Source organism: Erigeron canadensis, chromosome 2 (genome assembly GCF_010389155.1).
Source record: "Erigeron canadensis isolate Cc75 chromosome 2, C_canadensis_v1, whole genome shotgun sequence".
NCBI lineage: Eukaryota > Viridiplantae > Streptophyta > Magnoliopsida > Asterales > Asteraceae > Erigeron > Erigeron canadensis.
The window spans coordinates 11,710,684-11,737,097 of NC_057762.1; the positions used below are offsets into that span (position 1 = coordinate 11,710,684).

A 26,414-nucleotide genomic window follows, 5' to 3' on the forward strand; every position below is an offset into this window, starting at 1 on the left:
ATATAGAATTAGTTTCAAGTAAATTTTTAATAATTTCTACTACTTTATAAAAATTACCATACTCTTTTTTATAATATTTTTCAACACCTCTCATAAAAATGTTCCCATGCAAAATGACCATCTACCCTTAATGAATTTAATTAATTTTTTGTTTCTTTTTATTCATTTAAAACCCATATAATAGCCTTAATAAAATAATTCACAACATAAACTCACCAACTCCTAAAATAACTACACTACTCCTTTTTGATTAGTTATTTTTAAAATACTAAACAACACCGCCACTACCTGTCACGCCACCACCGCTACCAATCACCGCTGTCGTCGTATTGCGTTGGTAAAATGCTAGTATTTAGGATGAAAAACAAAAAGAATAAGAAAACTAAAACAAAGACAGAGGGAAAAAGTAGTTTTAGGAGTGTAAAGTATCGTCTTTATCTATAGAACCAGTCTCACTCGGTGGACATATACATACATGAAAAATATCACTTTGAATACATATATTGCAATCAATATTAAAAAATGAATATATAATCAAAATATACATAAAAATAAATCTTACCCAAATTAAAACCATAATTGTTTTATATTCGATTTAATTTTTAATCATTTATAACCTTTCAAATGGTTTTGATGGTATCAAATATATTTTGTAACTACTTCATTAAGTTATATCATATGGATGAATTTGATGAAATTAAATATTATTGTTATTGGTCCTATTGACTCAGAAGGACAGAAGTTGAATATGTGGCAATATTTGATGGATCATTATGGTAATTAATTACCTATGTAGCTATATATTACGGTATTTGATTGATTTGATTCGATGAACTTTGAAGGTTTTTTTGTCTTGTTGCAAAACTCAATTTCTACTCCTCCTCCTCCTCGATCCATCCAACTCGTTTTCTAACTCTCGTCTCTATAGATAGGAGAAAGGAGGAGAAAAAACTCCATTTGATATCGATCACATTCATTCATATTTGGCAGGATCATAACTTGGAAAGTTAGCTAGCTAGCTAGCTACGCCATATATATACATATATAATGATGAGCAACAACGAGGAACTAAAAGAAAAGCTTTTGGAAGAACATGAGAATTGCCCCGGTTGTAAAGTAGATCGTCAAAAGCAAGCACAGACCGGGTTACCCATCAAGCAGCTCTTTATTATATGGGTCGTCGTCTTATGTGTTGGTAAGTTTGCTGTATTACGTATGGATAATGATAAATCAACCTAATTGATATGTCTAAAGTTGTAACTAATTGTAAGATGATGACATGTGAAAAAATCAGGGGGCAAGATTAGGAAAGAAAATTAGTGCATTCCACATATCAAATTCCTAAGGTTTTAGGTATATCTTTAGACACACCAATTAGGTTGATTAATCATTTTCCATTACGTATATATATACGAGTAATATTGTATGTATGTGTTTTAAAATACATGTGAATTAATTATTATACAGAAATCCACCCATGTATTAGTATACGTAGTCGATTACTATTAATTACTACCTGAATATTTTTGTTTGACAACTAGAAAGTTCTATATATGTCTTAGATATATACATGGTGTAACGTTAATGACTTAGCTTGGATTGAGAGGTTTAAGAGGTCGATCGAACAAGAAACTAACTTAATATATAACAATAATAGTAGAAAAAAGGAGTTTTATAAGCATTGTTGTGGATGAATAGTGGCTATCTTTCGTTTCCCATGTGACCTATCAATGCATAGTACAAGAGTGTATAAAACAAATATTACATTTCAGTTTTTAGTCTTAAAAGCTTTTTTTTAAGTCAACCGGACAATTAAAGTCAACATTTTAGGTGGCCGTCCCTGGTGACGTGAAAAATATGTTCGCAGAGAAATTCTACGTTTGCAAAACGGAAAATGTTGCGTATGTTGCTTTAATGTTTATTGAAATTGGATAATAATATCGGACTTGGATACACATTCATCTGTATCTGTATTTATATCTATATTTTTTCTTTTTAGTTTAAATAGTTAATTTAATAATCGTAAAATATATCTTTTGCTATACTTAAGCTTTAAAATATCTTCACGACTCTATATATAACCCATTGTAACCCATCACTCAAACATTTGTCTGGTACATAAATTTGAATATATTTGTGTCTTTAATATCAATTTAATTTGTTATACGTTGAACGTCACAGTTGCATGTTACTCGTTAGCGATGAACATAACGTTACATAAATAACAATTATAAAAGAGAGTACTTTTAATGCGAGAGGAAGCTAGCTTTTATTATTTTTAAAAGGCTTTTTTTTTTTTTTTTTAAAGAAAATAACGGATAAATGCTTAAATAATTTGATTATCACAAAAGTCTAGAACAACTTAAATATTGATGATAATTTAATGTATTTTTATTGACGTGAAATATTGATATAATATATTTTCAATTGACAAAATGTGTAAACCTATCTATCTTTTAATAATTATTCTTTATTTATTATTTTAAAATTATTGATCAAAAAATATAAATTTATGATGAAAAAAAAATATAAATTAATATTAAAATAAAAGTAAATTTTAAGAAATCGAAAGATATGATTGGTCAATAAATTATTCCAACAATTGTATTTTAGTATTTTAAAAGAAGATTTCGATTATTACTTCTATAGAGTTTTGGAAATTGTTATCATTATATTATTATTATTACTACTACTGTACTATTTTATTATTATTATTATTTATTTATTTTATTGCAAGGGGGTCATGTTAAATATTTGAGCCACGGAAGTAACATCCTGCACTTATTATGATATTTGATGGGTAATAATTAATCTTTTTAATTGGTTAAATAAAAATCCTTTTAATTAGTAAGATTGGAAAATGTGGAAAATCAATGTGAGATTAGGAAAGAGAATTAGTGATATCAACATGTCACCATCTAAAAATATTTGTTAGAAAATCAGGGGTGAGATTAGGAAAGAAAATTAGTGGTATCCATATGTCACTATCTAAAGATACTTGGAGGACTTTTAGGTTAATTTTTTAGGAATATAAATCATTTTCCTTAGCGTATACCTTAAAAATAAGTTAAAAACGATTATAATACGAATCAATCTACATTGTTCTTGACGGAGAAGTTCATACCCATATTTCAGCTGGATATATGGGTTTTAAATCAGAAATAGACAACAACGTATGAGCATGCTCTCGACATGGTTTTCGCTATACACGACACATGATCGACATGTGTTAATTAAAATTTGAATTGTGGAATCATATAACGATATGAATCACGTAACAATTACTATATATATATATACTAACTACTTTTTTGTGGAGAAATAGAAGTGGTGTGTTTGTGATAATTGATTGATGCAAGTATTTAACCACCACCTAACATTGTACTCGTATGTTCATATCACGATCATATTTACACATCCCTAATGACTACGGCTCTCTAGTACCATTGGGGCCTTTAATAATTGATCGGTATGCCCATTTTTATAATACTAAATAACAATAAATTCCTGCTCCAACAGGCTCAGTAAATTTTATATGTTTGGAGAAAAACAATTGTTAGGTAATTAAATAATGAAGATACTTTTCGAAAAAAGGTAAATAATGAAGATATGGAAAGTGGTGTACGTATGTAGCTGAATTTGTCGAAATTTAATTTGGAGGTTACGTATAAAAATTAAAATAGTCATAAAGTAATGAAGTTGTATACGAGCCAATATAATTTCCAACATACTATTCTTAGCTATTTTTTAAAAAAATGGATTTTTACTAAAAATAATTTTAAAAAATTGTAAATAAAAAATGAAGAAAAAAATAAAATAAATCCACCACATGTACCCCCTTTTTTTTAACCCAACTTTCTCATATGATTTTTATCCAATCCTATATAAGGTAGAATTAGAAGATAACATAAATTAAAGTGAAGAATTAATGAATGCTTATTTTTGGTTTTTTTAAAATTTATTTTAATAAATTTTTTCCATTCTTTTTTGAAGTAAACCATTTCAAAAAATAAAAATATTTTAATTTTTTTAAATGGCGTATCCAGTAAGCTACATGCAAAGTCTGTCAGTCTATAACAGAGTCACGAGGGCTAAGGGCGAAGCCCTTTAGGTAGCTTACCCGATCACCGATCAACCCCTTGTTTATCGTCTTAATGTTTTTCTAGCAACTACCCCTTGTTAAATGTTAATAGTTCGAACCCTAGTAGTAACATCCAAGGTAAGCATTATGTTGTAAGCTGAAACCTGCGCACTTTTGTAGAACAAGAGTGATAACATGTATGCTCACACAACCAAAGAGAATCAAAATTCGATCATCAGTCTCCAAGACAACATCCTCTTCGTCGGTTCCCCAAAGAGTGCCCCAACAGGCCACTTGAACTAAGACCAAGTGGTTAAGGCGAATCTCGTATCGTACTACATAGATAACACACAAACGTAGCAATAAATATAATATATAAATTTATCACCATAATATATCAAACTAGGTCCAAGTCACATAGTGACTCGTAAGAGTCTGGACAAAAACGAGTCATCGAACGAATCAACTCGTTTTTGTTGTAAGTCAACTCGACTCGTGATTCGTAAGAGTTTAACTGCTATAATTTTCCATGAAAAGAGATTAAGATTTTGTAAATAATAATAATTAAGTATTACAGTATATAAAAGAGAAAATATTAGATTAAATTGACATAGATTAATGAGTCGAACTAGAGTAGCTCGAGAATATATAGCTCTCGAATTGTTTACAACAATACGTACATCTCACTATCTCAGTATATACTGAGAATGTTTTTGAAATAAAGGCGACGAATGAAACATTAAAGGCAAATTACTTTGGACCAAATGATACCCTCCTATTTGTCATGTTGTGATAATGATATAGACATATATAAAATTCGTGAATCGCCATAATTATGTTAAGGAAAATGAATCCTCCAAACCCATTATATTAATTCAATCAATATCAAACTGCAAGATTATACAATAAAAACAAAATCATATATAACAATAAGTAACATCTGTAATTTGATTTGTCATAATCTCATAAAGTGTTTTCTTCCTTTTCATTCTTTATTTTTTAGCTACATAATAAAAACTAATATTGTGCTTGTTTAAGAGTCAATTGTGATATTTAGAAGTGGGTTTGATTCGAATAATTGTTGGGTGTTGGTGATATATAATAATGAGTAGTTGCGATCACCCAGGCACTGATATAATAACGAATGGGAATGAGTTTACAAAGCCACTTTTGAAGGAAGAGTATTATGAAAATTGTCCAGGGTGTCATGTAGATCAAACAAAAGAGGCACAAACCGGTGTGCCATTAAAGGAAGTGTTATTTATATGGTTTATAGGACTCTCTGTTGGTAAGCTCGCATGGCGTACTCTTGGTTTTGATTTCTTTTATTAGACCAAACTTAATCGTCCAGCCTTTATCGTTACTTAGTTAAATTAGTCTGTCTTAATGTCCTTGTAAATGTTAGAATCGGTAACACAAGTTAGTACTTTGGTCGGTATCATCTACGTACCGAATTTAATACTAATTGCCACATTTTCTAATTTTGGATGGCCACAAAAACTCAGGAGATCGAATAAGCAAATTTTGGTGTTACAAGTAAAAGTAAGTAAGTAACTGCTCAGTGCCGTCTTCCGCGGGTTTTGAGCCCCAATACCTCGACGGTGTATGGGGGAGGTTAAGATGTAGACAGACCTTACCTCTACCTAAGTAGAGAGGCTGCTTCCAGTTTCTACCTAAATGGTAGAAAAGGCCCTCCAACCTTTGCATGAGATGAGGATAGAACCCATGATCTCTGTCTCCAGAGACAAGGGTGTTTACCACTAATCCAACCATGCTGCTTATTTTTGGTGTTACAAGTGACCTGCTATATATGCAGACAAGTATTCTATAGAGTATCAATTACTTATTGAGAAGTCTCTCTTGTTATTGACTTATTGTTCACTATGTCGAAAGCGTCATATCACATTAATGCCCCACACATTATTGTTCACTTTGTTATTGACTTATTGTTCTATCTAGCCTTTGACCAATATTTATTAGTTTTTATTTTTAATTTTAATGGACAACGCATAGGGTAACCCAATGGCGAAAGGTGACTTTATACGCCCGCGCGTGAACAAAGACAGCGCTTGGATACCCCAAACCTAAATGCTTGTACCACCCCATTCTAGGAATTGAAGGGCCCCATGAGGTCCCGGTCAAGGTTTGAACCCCCAACCTAAGTTAAACCTGGATGCGTTATTAGGGGGCCAGGTTTAATGTGTTATCACATGCATGTATAAATCATTTGCACATTAAACATAACCACGTCCTATATTTACAGATTAATATGGTAGTTAACTTTGAAATAACATCTTGGGCTATGTTTATCATTTCCTTGTTACTTAACTAACCGTAAACACTAGTTAGACGCATACCAGCATTTGCCAAATGATATGGCCTGCGTGGATCACCAACCAATGTACAGCAGTATCTCTTGACGTCGAGGCCACACCTCATGCTATTAGAATGAAACTATTATTTGTAGATCGTAAAACAGGTTGGAGGGTTCATATGTTCGGTTTGGTGAATAAGTTGTGTTTTTCACCACTAGTAATTTATATTCTTAACCTTACTTGCAAAACACCTCGTTTTGTATGTGTTATAAACACAAAAATGAGTTACCTTTAGGCTTTACAACATAATTACATCAATTACCCCGACCCTTTTTTTCAAAGATTTCTGAAACTCCATGAGAATCCTATGAAAAGAAAACCATAGATACGAGTATTTGATTATAAAGGTTGATGTGGGTGTAAGTGTAACAAAGATCAGTATCTAGAGCTGCAAACCAGCTGGTTACCGAAAAAGAAATTGTGTTATATCTGGATTTTCGTGCTTTGTGTGGGTAAGGAAGAAACTCTTGTTTGCCATAGTTGTTATGATTCAGCCCTTAAGAGAGTAAGAATCAGTAGGAACATTTCAACTGTACCTAACCAAATGTTGCAACTGATTTATCTAGTGAAAAACTGTGTTGTAGAGTATACTAAGTTTATGGTGATTTATGATTACCCACGGACATAACTTCCTATATCTTTCTTCTATATTTGAACTCAAAGGTAGGAATTACCTGCCTTGCTTGACATATCATGTATTTTAGACTTGAAGAAGTTGGCTTGTGTGTTGAATCCAGTTTTTTGTGGGAAAGACTAGTATTTAACGACAAATGTGTTTGACAAATGAATTTCATAAACTTGGAGTATAATCAAGTAACAGTTTGATTCGCGTTACTGCTAGAACTCTTGCTACACATTTTAATACATTCTATATGTAACAAAGTATTGATGTTCATGTCTAACATTCATTTTTGTTTCAGCACTGCCAATATCGTCTCTATTTCCATTTCTTTATTTCATGGTAAGTTTCCCCTGCTGGGTTTACCCCTTTGTTTCAGATTTCATTATATGTCCAAAATTCATTATCTTGATTACCCTTGTAGATAAGGGATTTCAATATCGCGGATAAAGAGGAGGACATCAGTTACTATGCAGGTTTTGTTGGTGAGCAAATGTTCCCCTTTGTATTTAATTTAAGAGTTGGTAAATTGTCAAATCAAGCTCTTTTTTTTTTTGTCACGATCGGGTTTGGTTGACCCAAAACATTATTAGTTTGAATATGTTATATTTATTATAATTCTTAAGGTGAGTTCGAACCATTTGACTTGCTGTCCTTTTTTACCCATTTGACATGCTAGAAATAAATTTCCAGCTACACATTTGAAATGCTAGAAATTATTTGTAGCATGAATTGGCTCATTCAGTGATTCAGGCATAATTGCATAATTAGGTCGAAAAGGTCACCTTTATGCTCCATAAATAATCACATTGTTTTATTTATGATAATTTATCACCTTTACTAAAAGTTCGTAACCATATGTTAACTCTAATCTTATGAAGGATCTGCATATATGGTTGGGAGGGCGCTGACATCCGTCTTTTGGGGAGTTGTTGCTGATCGATATGGTCGAAAACCAGTTATTATTATAGGCACTACAACAGTGTTCGTAACCACTTGCCTTACGTATTTTTCTACTACTGTATTTGCTGATTGTATTTGTTCTTATAAAGTTTGTCACTGTAATCTTCTTCAGGGTTATTTTCAACACACTGTTCGGTTTTAGTGTCAACTATTGGATGGCTATCCTTACAAGGTTTCTTCTTGGATTTTTGAACGGGCTACTTGGACCAATAAAGGTATTCTGTTTCTTATATCTTATTGTACTTTCATGTCGATAGGATTATGTGATTTGTTGATCCAGCCCTTTTATACCTTTCCTGCTATTATAGTATTTGATTGTTCCCAACCATTGCTATAAGCAGGCATATGCATGTGAACTTTTCCGGGAAGAACATCAAGCTTTAGGATTATCTGCTGTAAGCATTTGGCTCCATTTTTTTTCTTTAACTTTTCATTTCAAGGGCAAGAGTTCCTAAAAGTTATAAAATAACCAAATCAGCATCTACTCTTTCCCATCAATTTTAGGATTAATCGCCATAGTAACTCGTTTACATTGTGGCATTGATCTTTCACCTGGATATATATCAACCAGTATTTTTATTTTTCAGATTAGTACATCATGGGGTATAGGACTGATCGTTGGGCCGGCATTGGGAGGTTACCTTGCACAGGTTGATATACTCACTTGTTACTTATATATTGAGAGGCCATACACCCTTAACATATACAGGCTATGCATATAATATCTTAATAATTGATTATAAAGTATATTTCTAATTTACTACTTTGGTTATAAGGAGTTGCAATCTTTATATCAAGAATCATGCAAAAAGTTCAAATGCTATCAGATCTTATACTATATTGCTATATTATCTTTTTAATATGTGTATGTTTGATTTGATTTAAGCCTGCAGAGAAGTTTCCTGGTCTAGTAACACCTGATTCTTTATTTGGGAGGTAATTTTACCCATCCTTCATTAACTTCTCGATTCTTAAAAGTGATGTTTTTCCCCCCACAACGGTGATGTTAATATCTGCAAGTATTTTTGTTATTGTTATGCAGATTTCCATACTTATTGCCTTGCCTTTGCATCTCCATTTTTGCACTTTTTGTGACCATTGGCGGCGCAATATGGCTTCCGGTAGAGTTTCTTATTGAGTTCCCATCTTCTTGATGCACCGTTTAGGCTAAATCATAACATTATATGTTACAGTAAATATTACGATAAATTCTGAACCGATTATTAGAAAGTTTCAAAAGTTACAGGAATATCTTTAATCCAACAAGATAATATCGAGTATAAAACATCACATTGTTTGGTAAAAACATAAGTATCCGAATATGAGCTTATGCATGCGTAGATATGGGTCTAAACGAAACCTGAAAATTAATGGCATAAGTTTGAAATATAATATATGAAACACTGGAGTATGAAAGACTTGAACATTGTTTTTGACATTTTTAACTAGTTTATTATGCATTCTTATTTGTAATTTTGGGCACATATGTTTACCAACGCATTTATTATATGATACTCATTTTGATTAGAGTTCCAACTCCCTTGGAAAGTGAATTCTAGATCCTAAGTGAAAAGATGAAACAAATATTAATATTGTCTTTCTTATATTTTATCTTGAATAACATGAATTTTCTCTTAATTCATCATCTCAAACTGCAGGAAACATTACACTTTCATAAGAAAAATGAGTTAGAGTCTGCTTCTTTTGTTCCCGATGTGGTGGATAAGACAGATGAAAAGAATGATTCTAGTATAATGAGTCTCCTCAAGAACTGGCCATTAATGTCTTCTATCATTGTCTATTGCGTTTTTTCACTTCATGACATGGCTTACACTGAGGTAATTCTGATTCCTAATTACATAAAACAACGTTTTAATTGATAAAATCCACTGATGCAAGAAATAAGTTATTATACATAATAAGTAGTTGCTAAATTGGGTGGGTTGAGTTACAGGTCCAAATGGGCAAGTTTGTAAATAGGTAAAAACAGATCAGGTGGGTTGACCCAGAACAATTTTTTTCCAAATTTTATACTTCCTATAGATGATTAGTGCGTCAAATTTTTGTACTTATGACCCATTTAAACTGTGTTCTACAAATCATACTACTCATATGATTGTGACACATGATAACACTACACTTTAAGTATATTGTCAATTTGAGAATCACTAGAAAAACTAATAACTAGCTATAGATGATTAGTATATTCGTATGTTTTACCATCTTTTAGCATTAACAGAAGTTTACCCTATTCCAACTCATAATAATGTAATTTTCTTTACCGATTATAGATCTTTTCATTGTGGGCCGTAAGTCCCAAGAATTTAGGAGGCCTGAGCTATTCAACTGAAGATGTTGGCACAGTTCTGTCTATCACAGGTGAGAAACTCTTTGAAGCTATCTTTAATGCCATTAGACTATATAGTAATTAACATATGCAATTATTTGTTGTAATTTTATGGTTACAAATTAAAGGTTATTTATTTTATTTTAGCCCTACACATGTTAAACATATAGCGGAAACTTAAATGCTATATAAACAGTCTTATGAAACTTCTCTTCATAATCATTTTTCTCTAAATTCTTCTTGTAGGGGTGGGACTTCTCCTTTTCCAGACCACATTATATCCAGTTGCAGAGAGATTTTTTGGCCCCATCATGGTGACTCGCGTTGGGGGAGTAAGCACTTACCGCATCCAACTAATAGATAAGAAAATAAGTATGAGATAACTTGATTGTTTTTCTCAGGTTAACATAACTAGTATTTGTGTAGATCTTGTCCATACCTCTGCTCACGTCATATCCATACATAGCCCTGCTATCCGGCGTCATACTTACTATTACATTAAATTGTGTATCAATCGTGAAGAATGTTCTATCGGTAATGTTGTCTACTCCATGTAATTTTTTTGATTAAATTCTGATATGCTTAGTTTGAGATAGACACACGAGTTATACTCAAGAAACACATAAGGCACTCACTTTTGTTACTATGCAATGGTAAGTTCAACCCATATATGTGAAAACGAGTCGTTTTGAGTTATATTTCACTGATAATGGGTGAAACTGAACATTTACGAATCAAAGACACTAGTAACAAAGTATAGTCAAGTGCTTGGAGCCCTAATATCTATATAGAAAAATGGACAAACAGAAATGTTACCCGATCCTTTTGACCTACTCTGAAAAGTTTACCTATTTTAACATGGTATCCCAACCTGTCCATCATGTTCCCATTCATAGTAGCCATCACTACAAACTGATTCCAGCAATACCATTTCATTACCAAAATTTTTGTCTAATCGAATGAATCGATATTACAAAATCATGGTCCGAGTATTCAATTTTCGAACAGAGTTCTAAGTCATCTTCACATTACATAACCCAATATTTCAAATTTTTATTTACAGGTTTCCATCATAACAGGGACGTTCATGTTACAAAATAAAGCTGTGGTAATATATTTTGCTTCCCTTTTCTAAGGTCTTTCTTTACTTTTTCTTACCATTGTCCAGATATAAATTAACGTAAATCACTACCAGGAACAACACCAAAGAGGTGCGGCGAATGGTATATCCATGACTTTGCAGTCAATATGCAAAGCAATCGGTCCAGCATGTGGAGGAGCGCTGTGAGTAATCATTTCTTAAATACCATTTTTTTGGTGGCATCAGCTAACAAAGATTACAGTCATATCGTCAATCCCATTTCAATATTTTTTCTTTTTGTAGATTGTCTTGGTCCCAAAAGAGACAGAATGCAGCCTTTCTTCCAGGTATGTGGCTTGTTCGTTTCTTTTTTGTTTCTTCACTCTTCTTTCTGTGCTTGCATATCATAAGAGTGCCTTTTTATGGACTGGTGTTACCTGTTAAATCTTTGTAACATATCTAACACATCTTGGATTTATATACTACTTTCATTAAACAACCTAATCTAAGACGTCAAATATGAATAAATTAAGGAATAAATGTCGAATGAGGTATGATGAATAATTTTTAGTCAGTTTTTCAGAGATATCTATTTGCTTGAAGTGTATTTGTTCACTTTATATCAAGCACTACCATCATAGAAAATAGTCTAATTCTATCTTTGGTAGAGGTAGAGTTAAGATTTTCTACATTCCACCTCTACTTACCCCGCTTATGCCATGTAAGGATACAATTGTTTTTTTTTTTTTTTTGGACTATCATCCTAGAAGCCCATCTTTGGAAAATGTACATGACCCAACCTGATAAAGCCTTATAAATTAGTCTTTTACTGAATAAAGCGTTTTAGCATAAAATAAGGGGACAACTAAAGAAGCCGTGTCTCACACTATAAAACGATAATTCATCGTGATTGCAAAGTCTATAAGCCACTTTAACTTGTATTGCATCTAATTCGATTTACTTGTTATTTTATCACAGGTGATCAAATGATATTCTTCTTCTTAAATGTAATAGAGGGAATTGGTGTACTACTTACGTTCAAGCCCTTTTTGATCTCAAACCATTACTAGAAGACAGTACAATTATCACGCTTGAACCCGAATTCATTCTCATTAAAAATCCTATTCTTTGTGAATGTGACGATTGTATGCGTCCATACTCTAGTCGCAGACATGATATAGGTTGATATCGTAATGATAAAAAAGGCCTCTAGTTTTGTATTGATCGATGCATGTGTTACTTTGGCTTCTTATTGATCCCCATGCTGCTTTCATATGATTAAAAGTTGTAATGATTTATAGTATAACACTCTCGGAACCAAATGATTTATAGTTGTAGACGGTATTATTTATTTTATTAATTGAATAAGTTAGTTTGTCATAGTTATCAATCAGTCTTACAACTAGGCATTATCTATTATATATATATATATATATAGAACTAGTGTCTAGACCTGCACATCGCGCGTACAACCTTAAATAAATCGTTATTTTGAGTTAAAAATCATAGCAAAGTAAGAATAACTTATTATCTAAGCAACTTATCACTTGAATTTCTTTTATGTTTGATACGACTTCTAAAACCAATTAGATTTCTCCGGTTAAATTAGTGACATAACTCTTAATGATGTGGGACATGAGGCAACTCATATAACTCTAACAAAATAAAATTTAATAAGTGTAAATTTACACAACACATGGGTAAAAATCATCAACTATTCACAAATGTCTCAAGTGGTGTCTTGTACACAGTTGACAACTTTATACGTGAGAATAAATACAACTGCATAAACAAAATAAAAATAAAGATGAGCATCACTACTAATGCTCATGAGGACTGAGCAGGAGACCTTTGGAAGCTAAATTGAAGACACAAAGTCTGTTGCTACAACTTTGTTTAATGCATTTGTCGATACGGAAATAATCTGACTTTTACATAGAAAGGCGTAAGCTAGGTCCCAAAGTCTATAGCCACAAACATGAGACTGCATTTTCAGCTGTTCCTCCATCACCTGCACAAGATTTGTTGTAGATGTTTTCATGAATATAACCTCATTTAAAGCTTTAAACAAACTCAACTTGAATATCTTCAAATTCAAAGAAACACTAAAACATAAATAACAATTGGTAAAATATGATAGCACAAGCTAACCAATATGCATAAATCAATCTAGAAAAAAAAACGATCAATACCGTTATATAAACAAAAACTTTTGTTGAGACTCACATAAAAATTTATACAAAACAAAATCATTACATTCTGTTGAGACTCACATAAAATTTATACAACACAAAATCATTACATGAATTAGTAAAAAGAGAAAGAAAAAAAAATAACTTTGGACTATTATCATTTACATAATCCTTATTGTCCCATAACACACCAATGTACCAAACACGATTTACCCACTGATTAACAAAAGAAACACAACTTTCAGTTTTATTGTAATTGCACATACTCTAAAAGATACTACATATACTTAGAATGAGACCGATGATTTATTAATTGCACATACTCTATTTCTTAGCATTTAGCTAAATTATAAAGTTGAAACACCAAGATTAAAATAACCTGATAGAATACAGGCTTACTCAATTTAGAACCACCGAGATTAAACTAAAGTAAAAGGTGGCAAAATGGGCAAATGAAGGATTATGCTATAATACTCGGTCGGGTCAGACATCACTGTGAAGTGTGAATACTTGCAGTCATGGGTTTTCCCTGGCCATTGCATATCGAATTCATATTATATCAGTAACAAACTCTAGTCAAATTCATCTAGCCATTTTTAATCTCGACAAACCTGTTTTTGTTGATTTAAACTTTACTATAAAAAAGAAATTATATTATAACACAATAGAAAAAGCACAACACAACAACACATAGATAATCTAAAGGTAGCAAAATGGCCCAGGCAGGATATAGGTCAAAGGGGTTCTTGTAAAAATAGGTGTAAAGTTTATGGGTTAAAGCGGGTCAGGTTGAGATGACCTAAATTGCTTTTTGTGGAGAGATTTTTAATTGTCTTTAGCACAATATTTAATCGTAGAATTTAAAAGACTCAAAGTTGAAGTTACACGTTTTAACACATCCAATTCCCAACACACAACTATTTTAACCACCTCTGGCTTTCCTAAGGCATCCCTATACATACCCCAGTCATATCTAACGGTAACAACATAACATGAAAATATACTTTAATAGAACACAGATTCATGGTTCTTTTACTTGCTTACCAATAAATTTTCAGTTTCTACCACTAAAGAATGTATTACTTGAATCATATAGTTCCTTAAATCATAAAAATTTAGAAGTTACTATACATCGAAATGCTCCTAGTATCATGTATGTACCAACAATGATTGACAAAGTATCTAATACCTGACAATATGAGTTTGTGCTGCCTTCTCAAGATTGTGTTCACTTAAGCTAAGACATCTAACCTTATTAGTATCCACTTTTAGCCTTTCCATCTAAATCATCCTTTCCCTTTCCAGCATGTATGTCGATTGAACTCTTGTATTCAGTAGCTACACTGTCAATTTCAAGATCTTCATCATCATTGTCATTGTCTGAATCATCATCATGGAAGAACAGATTTAGTTGCGACTTGCGAAGGAACCCACAAGACCTTCCAATTAAATGAAGTTGATATTAGCGTTAGAAGCTTTAGCCGGTTACATCAACGGTCGATTGGAGTTGTTGTCAATCTTAAACGGGCCAAATAAATAAGCTTATAAAGTTATGGATCAACCTGGTGAATGTAACATCGTACTAACCCGTTAAAACTTAAAGTAATAGTGAAGATAATAGGCATACCATTTGGAAAATTTAGCAGCTTGCACCATGTGGCAAGATACCATAATTTTGAGTTGTTCAACCATTCATGATGTTCTGCATATCTTTCTCAACTCGTCTTACAACCTTCAGGCTGCGCAGGACATCAATACTTCCATTAGTTAACTATCTCCTTTCTAGAAATTAGATCATGAACCAAAAGAAACTGAGAATATATATTCAATTCTTCAAGTTAATTGCATATTAATCTGATTTAGGATTCCTTATTAAAATACAGATATCGTTAAGAGCAGAACCATTTTTAGATAACCAGATTCGACTCACATCTACCTATAAAATACGAAAGATACAGTCTTAAGTGAGTAACACAATATTAGACAACACACCTCTTGAATGTCTCCCACATGAATTTGATAACGATGTGTAGCTTTTCAATAAAGCTTATAGCATAGCAATGAAAAATAAAAGACGACTGGGTAGCACTTAATGTCGTCACTTTCTGAAAAAGATACAAAACTCAGTCGCCCTGCATTTCATGAATATCGACTTTGGTTACCTGGGTGAGGTATACAAACATAGAGACAAAATGTATCTTGACGATCCCCAAAATCATAGAGCCCCACCGCCCTGCATTTTATAAATATCGACTTTAGTCATTATAACCTCTACATGTGTACCATATTTGACGCATACTAAATTATTTAAAGGATAAGATTTTATGAATAGTAATATTATATATGTATATGGCCACCACAACTAAGAGAAAAAAATAATTTTAACTATTGATCTAGACCATTAAAATTCATAAACAAAACAATCTTAACCCTTAAAATTAAAAGTCAAACTACAATTAATACTTCATAAAAGTCTACAACTAACATAGAAGTAAAATGGGTAGGAGTCTAAGAACGTAATGTGTTTCTAAAATTATAACATATACAATATGGAGTTTACAAAAACTCTCATGCATAATCTAATTTAATTAATTGATAGACTAATCAATGTAAGATGAAACACTTACTTTTTATATACTATTTAATTAATATAGAGAAGAACTAATTAAAAGCCCATGCATATTACTTTTTATTAATCTACACCCATATTTTAAGGGTAATTTTATTAACTGAACAAGATAGTCATGATGTCTAAATTTAAAGCATTTTTTTTAAAGTTCGTGTACATACTTATATGTTACTTTAACTTTTAACTTTTTATTTATTATAAAAAATACAGATTAAGTTTTATTCCGGGAACCACATAGTGAGAAAAACCGCCTATTAATTCGTCAAACAACACGACGATTAATGAGAGTAAATCTTGCCTACTTAGGAGTCAGGACTAGAACTTGGATCTCCCAAGCCCAAGACCCTCATGAGAGGAACGGAATGAATACATTTTTGTGTTTATTTTTTTTTTTAGTTTTTAAATATGTTGAGCGATTTATGATATATGTTCGACCCAATTAATACATGAGTTGACACGTCAAATGAGTTGTTTTAGGCCAATGAGTTATTTTTCGTTGACATGTCAAATTGGCTGGTTTTGGATCAAATGGATTGTTTTGAGTAATGTGGGTTTGCCGGTCGAATGTGTGATACATATATAAACTTTTTTTATTTGGTCATCCATTGTGTAAAAAGTGAGGTTTACTCTTAAGTTTAAGATTAAATTAAATGGGTTGTAGGTTGTTGGATCAAATGAGTTAATGGGTCGATCTATTATCAACGTTGTATTTGTTATCATCATACTCAACATATCAACACCATTTTACTAAATTCAAGTTTTGATCTAGGTCATTTAAAATAATACACAAAACAATCCTAGCCCTTAAAATTAAAAGTCAGTCTTTTGTTAAACATGGTAACTTTTTAATGTTATATATATATATACATTTTCTAATTATGACATGTATTTACTGTTTTCAATTTAAATTTAAATATTATACATAGCTAATGAAATTAAAATGGTGTTAGATTTGAAGAACCTATAAAAAGGAAAGAATTCAAAAAAGCTTAAAGTACTTTTCATCTAAAAATCTTTGTGTCAAGTGTGAATAAGTTTTGTCGTGTGGGATTTCCGGTAGAGACATATAGAAAGAAAGAAAGATTCATAAAATGAGGTTTTAAACATATAATTTCAAATCAAAAGTAAAAATATTTTAAGTCATATATGCATTGTTATTATTATACTAACGGGGCACCCATGCAATGCGGCATTGGTAATGGGTCGCAGCGGTGGCGTCATAACGGAAGGCTGCGGTGGCGATAGCGTTGTTAGGCATGAGCATGGGTCAAAACCCGGCCAGAGCCGTGCAAGACCCGACACCCGACAATGAAACAAAATTCAACCCGTCGTTATCCTATCGGGTATATGTTACGTTTTACTAATAAAAATTGGATATTTACACTTTTTCTAATTTATTTTAGTTTTGTATATAAAGTTCAACATGTTTTGTGTACTCCTAAGTCCTAACTATATATATATATTATCCATATATAGTGAAAAGTTATTTTGAGAACCCTTTTTTTGAGAGAACCTTTGAGAACTTTTCAAATTAAGCCCAACCGATGATTGTTCTTTACATGAAAATTGTTTTTTAATTGTTTTATGAATAACTTATGTGTAATTTTGATGTTTATAATTGTGTGGAGCATGGATTATCATCCGTTATACAATTATGTGGAGATTTGGATTCTTGATCACGTGTGCACGAATAATCACTTGTGATCGATTTATATATATTGTCTCTAACCCGATCAACGACCGGGTATAGATCTAGTTTACAATGGTACGAATGCATTGTTTTTCTTTAAGAATTTGCAAACCCAAGTTGTATTATTTGAGTTTTATGCAAGTCTTAATGTGTACATGTAGTTATATGATTTGTGCAGGTATGAAAGTATGGAGCCTATTGCCCAAAGTATGTCCACCCACAGGTTAATAGTGCTCTAAATTTGCTGCTACTAACCTTGAAACACAAAACATGTTACATATCAATTCCAGTTTAGCATTGTGTAAAAACACAAATGAAATTCTTTCCTTAAACAAAAAGTTATTTCCTTTCTGATAGGGTAATTACAAGCCGCATGCGGGCGGGTCAACGACATCTAAACATGTAAAGGGTACCGAGCACAGTTAAGACACAAGGATTTCCATACAATCAAATAAGTCAAGCTACTCAAAATGGTCATAATTATGCACCCTTGCATAGCTATGCACCGTCTGGTCAACTGATTTTACAATCTGGTGGGCCAAATATATATGGAATACCCACTCCCTCAATCCAAACAAATCAAATGCCATATCTAGTAGGTTCGTTTCTCTAATGTAAAACCCTTTCTATGTCTACGAATGCTCTAAACACATTCTTTAAGTCAAATTTCATGATTTGTTTATATTGTTATCTAAATCCGAAAAGAGTACTCGGTATCGTGTAAACAGGTGAGAAAAATTCAAGTTACAGTTTTCTTCAAAAACATGACTCCAAAACATGACTGAATTAGAAAATGATACATGAATAATGAGAACCCCTTTACACAAAAAGTAAAGACGTAAACATAGATATAAAAAGGAAAGAAAAAATGATTCTTGAGACTATTAATTATATAAATATCAAATATATCAAGAATTTTCAAAAAGTTGAGTGAATCAAAAGACCATAAACATGATAAAGTATATCCAGAAGTTAAAAAAGAAAACACAATAAGACAATTTATCAAACATTTGGTGCGCATTACCTTCAAAGTTGTAGAGACGAACCGGGTTGAATGGAATATCTTTCTATCAATATTTATATCTTAAAACAACAATCTTATCTAAGTACCCTTTTTATATCAACTATACAAATTTAACAGCAATTTTAATCAATATAATATAATCAACACATCCCATAAAATTCTATATCAATGAAAAATAAATCAAAAAAATAATAATAATCTATAAGAAACAAACCTGCTTTAACAAACATCAGATTCTTGTGAAATAAAATTTGATTACAAAAATTTGATAGTATTACACTTGGTACTTCACAATTATATGGAAACATAGCTTAATACAATCAATTACGTATAATCGAGCATGGTACTGACACAACGCGGCGGCGAGTCGGTAATGACGGCGGTGTGATGCGGCGACAGATGGTGATGGTGATGGTGGTGGCGGCATCAATTGGTATAGGTAAAAGTATTTGATTTAAAGAAGGTTAGTAAAGATATTTTATAATATAATGGACTAATAGTGTAATTTAATATTAAGGGTTGTGATTTAATTCATCAAGGGTATTTTGGTCAATTCGCATATCACATTTTTCTAAACTTTCGACATGAGATTATAATTTTTATATAGTAGTATAAAAAAGCAAAAAATGTCAAGGGCAATTCTGGTAACTTAAAGACAGAATTACCTAAAATAAAAAGGGGTCTTTTACTTTAGGGGGTGTATGGTAGGAGTGAATCAAAGAGAATAGAAATATAATAGAGAATGAATACAGTGGGAAAGAGAATAAGTATTTGGAAAGAGAATAGATTCCGTCGTTTGTTACAAGCAGAGAATAAATATATGAAAAATACAAAAATTTAAATAATAATTAATAATTAAATTTAGGGAAAAATACATAAAAAGGTAACATTTTTATCCAAAAATCCTAATAAGGGGTGTGAAGTCCCTCACTCGATGGTTTAACCCACAAGTGTAGAATAACAAGGTCAAGTATGCACTAGATTGGACTAGTATTGCTTATAATACAAATGCAAGTATATAAATAAAGCAATAATGACTTAAACAATAAATAAGTAAACAAGTATGTAAATGGTGGAACACAAATGTAATTTTCAAGTGTATTTTATTTATTGATGTTAAATAAAATACAAGGTTGTTGCGGAACCAAGATATTACAAAGTAAGTATCTAAACAACCCTATGAACTACAAGTGATCTATATTTGCTAAATAAACTCCTTGATCGAAATACTTAAAGTTGTGAAGTATAACTGTTAAGAACGAAAGTATTTAGGCAAACACACCAAATTGCAAAAGTGATTTGGACGAGTGAAATGACTTGGTATTTATAGGCAAAAAGAATAATATAATATTCTTTTTGTCGTACAAATAAAATTTCATACATTTAAGGATATAATATTTATACCTTAAATGTATTGATTAAAGTATAACGATAAAGTCACATTGATGTGACCTTTCATACTTTAATCAACCACCTTTACACGCATGCAAGACTTTTAACAAGGGACAAAATATTATCCGGATAAAAGCGTGTAAAGGTAATGTAACACCCCGATAATTTTAAGGTAATAAATTAACCCTTTTTGTAGTTTTGACATTAAATAAGTTCCTAGTATTTTGTTTCTGAAAAGGGGGTTAATTTAGTTGGAACTTTGGCGGATAGCGGGTAAATTTTACCCAAAAGGAGGTATGGGGCGTGGCATCACCTAAGGATGCCAGCCATTTTGCTTATTGACTCACCTTATTCCACTGCCACCCTTATTCTCCTTTCACCATGCATTCCATCAAAAATCAAATTTGTAATCTTTAATCCAAAGCTAAAATCAATAATAATAATCATCAAGAACAATTTATCATTCCATCTTTCAAGATTAAAAAGTTAAGGTTTGGGTTAATTGCTTGTGGTGGTAGTCGAATTCATCAAGGGAAAAGGGGAAAGAAGAACTTAGTGATTTCAAGTATTAAATTTGTTTTGCATTCTTTGAGGTAATTACTCCCTAACTTAATTTCCTTTCCTTACTAGAAATTAGGGTTCTTGAAAATAAGAATTGGGGGTTTTTGCTAGTGATGAGCCCAAGTATGAATTTCCCCCAAGTTATTGGATATTATGAGTTAGTTATTGAGTTGCTTATGTTAATTTTGATTTAAATGAGAATGTTGGTAGAAAAGCTCTAACTATGAAAAATGGTGATTTTACTAGTAATTGAAATAATGATGATGATGATGAAATCTTGGAATTTATATGAAAAGTTTGTTAAGTAAGCAACTCAATGACTTAATGGAATGGGTTAGAGGTTAGAATGCTAGTGAAAGGGTTGTTTAGCTATGTTAAGATAGCTAGGAAAGTGAAGATCTTCTTATGTATGCATTATGATATATGATAGGTTGAAAGCTATCTTGGTATAATCGTTGGGTCAATTACCATTCGATGTCGAGTGTGTCTATTGGTGGTAATTGATTTGGCGTTAAGTCCCACCTTTGTGGTTAAGTTTGATTACAAGCCTAATTGGTGGTCGTGGCTCATGTGGAGCATTGGACGAAATATCGATGGCAATCAAGGATGGATTTATATTGATTGTTATTGTAATCATTTGCTTATATGGATCCATGTAATGCCTAGCCCAAGGGTGAGTATTATGGATATGACACGACAGTGTCATAGTCCATATGCAACAGTCTCTTGAGCATTGCCCTCCTTCGTTTATATGATTATATGCAAGCATATTCACTAAGCATTCGCTTACCTTTCAGATGTTTACCCTTTGATTATAAGTAGTTCCGGAAGAAGGAACTAGGTTTGCTTGTCTTGAAGAATAGATATTGAAGTTGCTAGTAATTGTAGATACTTGGAAGGTATTTTGGCTATTCTTGGAAGAATAGCTTTTTTTGGTTAGAAACCTAGTTGTCCCTCTTGACTTTGGCTCATGGTACATTTTGGTTGTTAATTGTCATGTTTTGGTATGTTTTGTAAATGGTCATGTTCATGTTTTTTGGAGTTGATAAAGATGGTTTGTTTGGTTGTAAAATGTCAAAATGGGTAATCGACCCATATGGTTGTGTAGTTGATCGTGGAACAACGAATTTGACAATATGATTGTTTACAGGTTAACTCCCTTGCTTTCAATTCTGGAAAGTAATTTGCCTATTATTTGGTTTGAGGTTTGAAGGTTTTGGTTTAATCTTAAAGTGGACAAACTTTGATGTTTCTGAACTATGGGCCACTGCGGCGTAGTGGAGGAGGTTTTGTCCACTGCGGCGCAGTGGAAACCCACGGCCAGAACTTGTTAGATCCAGTTTTAGCAAAACTGGCCAGTCTCCAGTTGCATCTGGAGACATTAAGATTTGTCCAAAAATATGAGAAGTCAAGCTGCATCGTACAGTTTATGCAACTGGTGACTTCCTCCAGTTGAAGATCTGACCAAACCTGAAAACGGTCCAGTTGAAGTCGAAGACATCAAATGGAAGAAAGAGACTGGCCATGGCAGCGAAGCCCAGTGGCCATCTAACCAGATCAAGACTGGAGAGCATCAGTGTAAAACACTTACAAAGCTTTACACTGATTACGAGAAAATTGCCTTTATTGCTTTATGTACTATTACCCGGATAATAGATATTATGTTAGTATAAAGTACAAAGCAGGTTGGATAAAGTATGTACTCTGACATACTTTATATAGCATTTTCAAGGAAAAGTTCACACATCCTTAAATGCTCCCAACCATATTTGTACGGAAAAGTTGACATTCCCAATGTCAACCTTTGCCTATAAATAGAGGCCTTTGCACAACACAATAACTAGTCTTTGCATTTTTTACACTTTGCAATATAAAGGCCTTTGCACACCCTTTATACACATCCTTCACTAATTCTATCCTACCATTACCAACCTCCACTTGCAAAGTATTTTATAGACATGACTGAGACACGGGAATAACATGAATTACTCTAGTTGCAACAAATGATCTATTCGCCCCTGAATCAAAGAGAATTCGCATAGGCACATTATATACAAGAAATGTACCTGTAACGACATCATCCGCATTCCTAGCTTGTTCCACCGTTAGTTGGAACGATCTCCCCCGTTGATTCCCATAAGCTTGGGCATTCTTTCTCTCCGCCTCCCTCCTTCTCTCTTCAAGTCTTTTTTCTTCGGTCAACTTAGGGCATGAGCTTTTCATATGCCCCTCTTCATAGCACTTAAAACATATAACTGGTTTATGCGGTTTCGACTTACATTCCTGACTTGTGTGTCTCGGTTTTCCGCATGTATAGCAACCCTTCTTCGCCGCCCTACATACCCCCGAATGATTCTTCTTGCATTGACGGCAAAAAGGAACATTCCTCCTATTAGAATGATTATCAGAACTACCCTCTTGTCTAGGCCGCTTGTTAGGAGAGTTCGTTTCTTCGTGCTTCCTCTTCAATTCACCTTCATCCACCCTTGACAACTCAATCTCATGATCCCTAGCCACATCCGCCAACATGGAAAAAGACTCCATTTGGCATAGGTTAATCTTCTCTCGTAAATTCTTCCTCAACTTCAAATAGAATTGCTCTTTAAGCAATTGATCATTTTCTAGAAATTCCTGACAAGGTTGTGCTTTGTTCAAAAATTGAGCTCGGAATTCATTTAAGCTCATATTGCCTTGACAATCGTTGAGGAATTCACTTCTCAACTTAGTAACTTCGGCCTCCGACCGGAACTCCCTAAAGAACAAAGTTTTGAACTTGGGTCATTCAATATTATCCAAGTCCCCTTCTTTATTGCCAACAATCCATCCCACCACCTCTTTCTGCTATTCCTTAACATCCCAACTGCGAATACCACTTTCAAATGTGAGGGACTGACTAGTACGGAATGCCCCTTCGATCTCTGATATCCACCGAGTACAAACGATGGGATCACGATCACCGTGATACTCCGGTGGGTGGCACACTTCAAAGTCTCGAAAAGCGAATCTCTTCTTGTAATTTCTTTCTCCCTTCACCTCCACCTCATTCTTCTTGCCTTTATCTTTGGCATCACGCTTCTCAAATTACCGTTGCACGTTAATTGCAACCTCTTCTTTGATCATTTGAGCTATATGGTTATTCATAGCCCCTTCCATCGTTGCGTTCAACCTTTTGAGTAAAACAGGAGTGTACTTTTCTAACGCTCTCCTTATTTGATCCGATATATCCATGCTATCCTCATCAAACACAGGCTCTTCTTCTTCATTTTGTCTATGGTACTCATTTTCGTCATTATGATGATCGACCAACTATAATAAGAGTAACAAACTGATTTAAATATACAACCTATCTCTGTACGAGCTAAAAGTCAAAACCTATAACTTTATACTAAACCGTCTTAAGATTTGATGCCGTCAGTTTATAAAATTGTTAGTACTTCAACCACAATAAGGCCGGCTTTTTATTGTGCTTTAAATACTAGCAAGTGGATAAACTAGCATCATCAAACGCATCTTTCGGTCCTATATAAAATTTCGGTCACCTAAGGTCGAGTCTCAACTAAGGTTTAAGTCTAGGCACTCTCTACACGAGGGAATACCTAAATCCCTTAAACCTCGGCTCTGATACCAACTTGAAAGGACTAGACTCGATAATCGAAAACACGACACATTTTTTTATACCCCATTGCGCCGCAGTGGGTTGAGCACTCCCCACTGCGCCGTAGTGGGAAATCTCGGGCTCGAGACTGGAAAAGCCCCACTGCGCCGCAGTGGGTTTGACACACTCCCACTGCGCCGCAGTGGGAAAAAAAAATTTTTGGCCGTGGGTTGCCACTGCGCCGCAGTGAGCATCAGTTCAGCAACCCTAAAACCATTTCAACACATGATCAAACTTGTAACCTTCAAATTTCAAAACAAATATCTAAAAACACATTCCAGAGATTGACAACAACAACATAGACACATTTTAACATAATTACAACATCAACTTATTTCAAATCCCATGAACACCATCATATGGGTCATTTACCCATTTTGACACCATTTTCGTCCAAAATGCAACTTCATAAACTTTCTAAAAGCTTTACACCTGATCATTTACATAATTATAACAAAAGTATGACCATAAAATCAAAATGTACCAAGAGCCATGAGGAGGGGGATTTCTAGGTCTCTAAACCAAAAGTTAGTCATTCATCCAAGAATGACCTAATACCTTCAAGTCTTGCAACACCAACTTCAAGCTCTAATCAACCCTTTCAATTCAATCACACTAGTTCATTCTTCCGGAACTACCTATAAAAATGGTAAACAACTAAAATATAAGCAAAGACTTAGTGAATATACTTGCATACATTTACGAATACGAAGGAGGGGGAAGTGCAAGGACTTTCACATGTAGCCTATGACACCATCATGCCACATGTACATGCTCACCTTGCACACTAACCACACATATATGGATCCATATAAGCTAAACAATCATAACAATCACATCTATCGGGATTCTTAGGCCCCGGAGGTTCTTAGGCCTCATAATCACAATGCCCCACATGGGCTAATGCCGCATCAACATGGATAAATAAACTTCAACATGATGTGGTCAAAACAAATATCTAAAAACACATTCCAGAAATTGACAACAACATAGACACATTTTAACATAATTACAACATCAACTTGTTTCAAATCCCATGAACACCATCATATGGGTCATTTACTCATTTTGACACCATTTTCGTCTAAAATGCAACTTCACAAACTTTCTAAAAGCTTTACACCTGATCATTTACATAATTATAACAAAAGTATGACCATCAAATCAAAATGTACCATGAGCCATGAGGAGGGGGATTTCTAGGCCTCTAAACCAAAAGTTAGTCATTCATCCAAAAATGACCTAATACCTTCAAGTCTTGCAAAACCAACTTCAAGCTCTAATCAACCCTTTCAATTCAATCACACTAGTTCATTCTTCCGGAACTACCTATAAAAATGGTAAACAACTAAAATATAAGCAAAGACTTAGTGAATATACTTGCATACATTTACGAATACGAAGGAGGGGGAAGTGCAAGGACTTTCACATGTAGCCTATGACACCGTCATGCCACATTTACATGCTCACCTTGCACACTAACAACATATATATGGATCCATATAAGCTAAACAATCAACAATCACATCTATCGGGATTCTTAGGCCCCGGAGGTTCTTACGCCTCATAATCACAATGCCCCACATGGGCTTATGCCGCATCAATTACCACACATGGATAAATAAACTTCAACATGATGTGGTCAACACCACACATGGACAAAAGGCTTCAACATGATGCGGTCAATTGATCCAACATATACATAAAGGTATGCAAATATACTTACCACTCTGCAACTTGGAAAAATAAAGCTAAAATGATAATGCACAACAAGCTTCAACCTATGATCATCACATAAAGTAAAT

At 33.2% G+C, this 26,414-nt stretch overlaps 1 protein-coding gene and 1 long non-coding RNA gene across 4 annotated transcripts; one reads left to right on the forward strand and one right to left on the reverse strand.

The window, feature by feature from the left end:
- The first annotated feature begins 843 nt into the window (after positions 1–843).
- Positions 844–12,601, forward strand: LOC122586553 (protein ZINC INDUCED FACILITATOR-LIKE 1-like). Of its 2 annotated transcripts, XM_043758538.1 has the most exons (18): positions 844–1,195; positions 5,208–5,369; positions 7,377–7,417; positions 7,500–7,560; positions 7,957–8,059; positions 8,151–8,253; positions 8,380–8,433; positions 8,626–8,688; positions 8,925–8,974; positions 9,081–9,159; positions 9,697–9,876; positions 10,330–10,417; positions 10,632–10,717; positions 10,812–10,919; positions 11,449–11,493; positions 11,581–11,669; positions 11,770–11,813; positions 12,445–12,601. In XM_043758538.1, exons 1-18 carry the CDS (start codon positions 1,048–1,050, stop codon positions 12,534–12,536), a joined length of 1,596 nt encoding a protein of 531 aa, XP_043614473.1. In that variant the 5' UTR covers positions 844–1,047; the 3' UTR covers positions 12,537–12,601. The 2 variants fall into 2 exon arrangements, with proteins under 2 accessions (XP_043614473.1, XP_043614474.1); XM_043758539.1 differs by lacking the exon at positions 5,208–5,369 and having other exon boundaries at positions 846–1,195.
- A 562-nt stretch (positions 12,602–13,163) lies between these two features.
- Positions 13,164–19,045, reverse strand: LOC122589463. 2 transcript variants are annotated; one of them, XR_006322274.1, is made up of 5 exons: positions 19,002–19,045; positions 15,651–15,891; positions 15,286–15,397; positions 14,848–15,097; positions 13,164–13,477 (listed from the first exon to the last, which is right to left on the reverse strand). It is a non-coding gene; the product is annotated as an uncharacterized LOC122589463 (long non-coding RNA). The 2 variants fall into 2 exon arrangements; XR_006322273.1 differs by lacking the exon at positions 19,002–19,045 and having other exon boundaries at positions 15,651–15,898.
- Between the last annotated feature and the right edge of the window lie 7,369 nt (positions 19,046–26,414).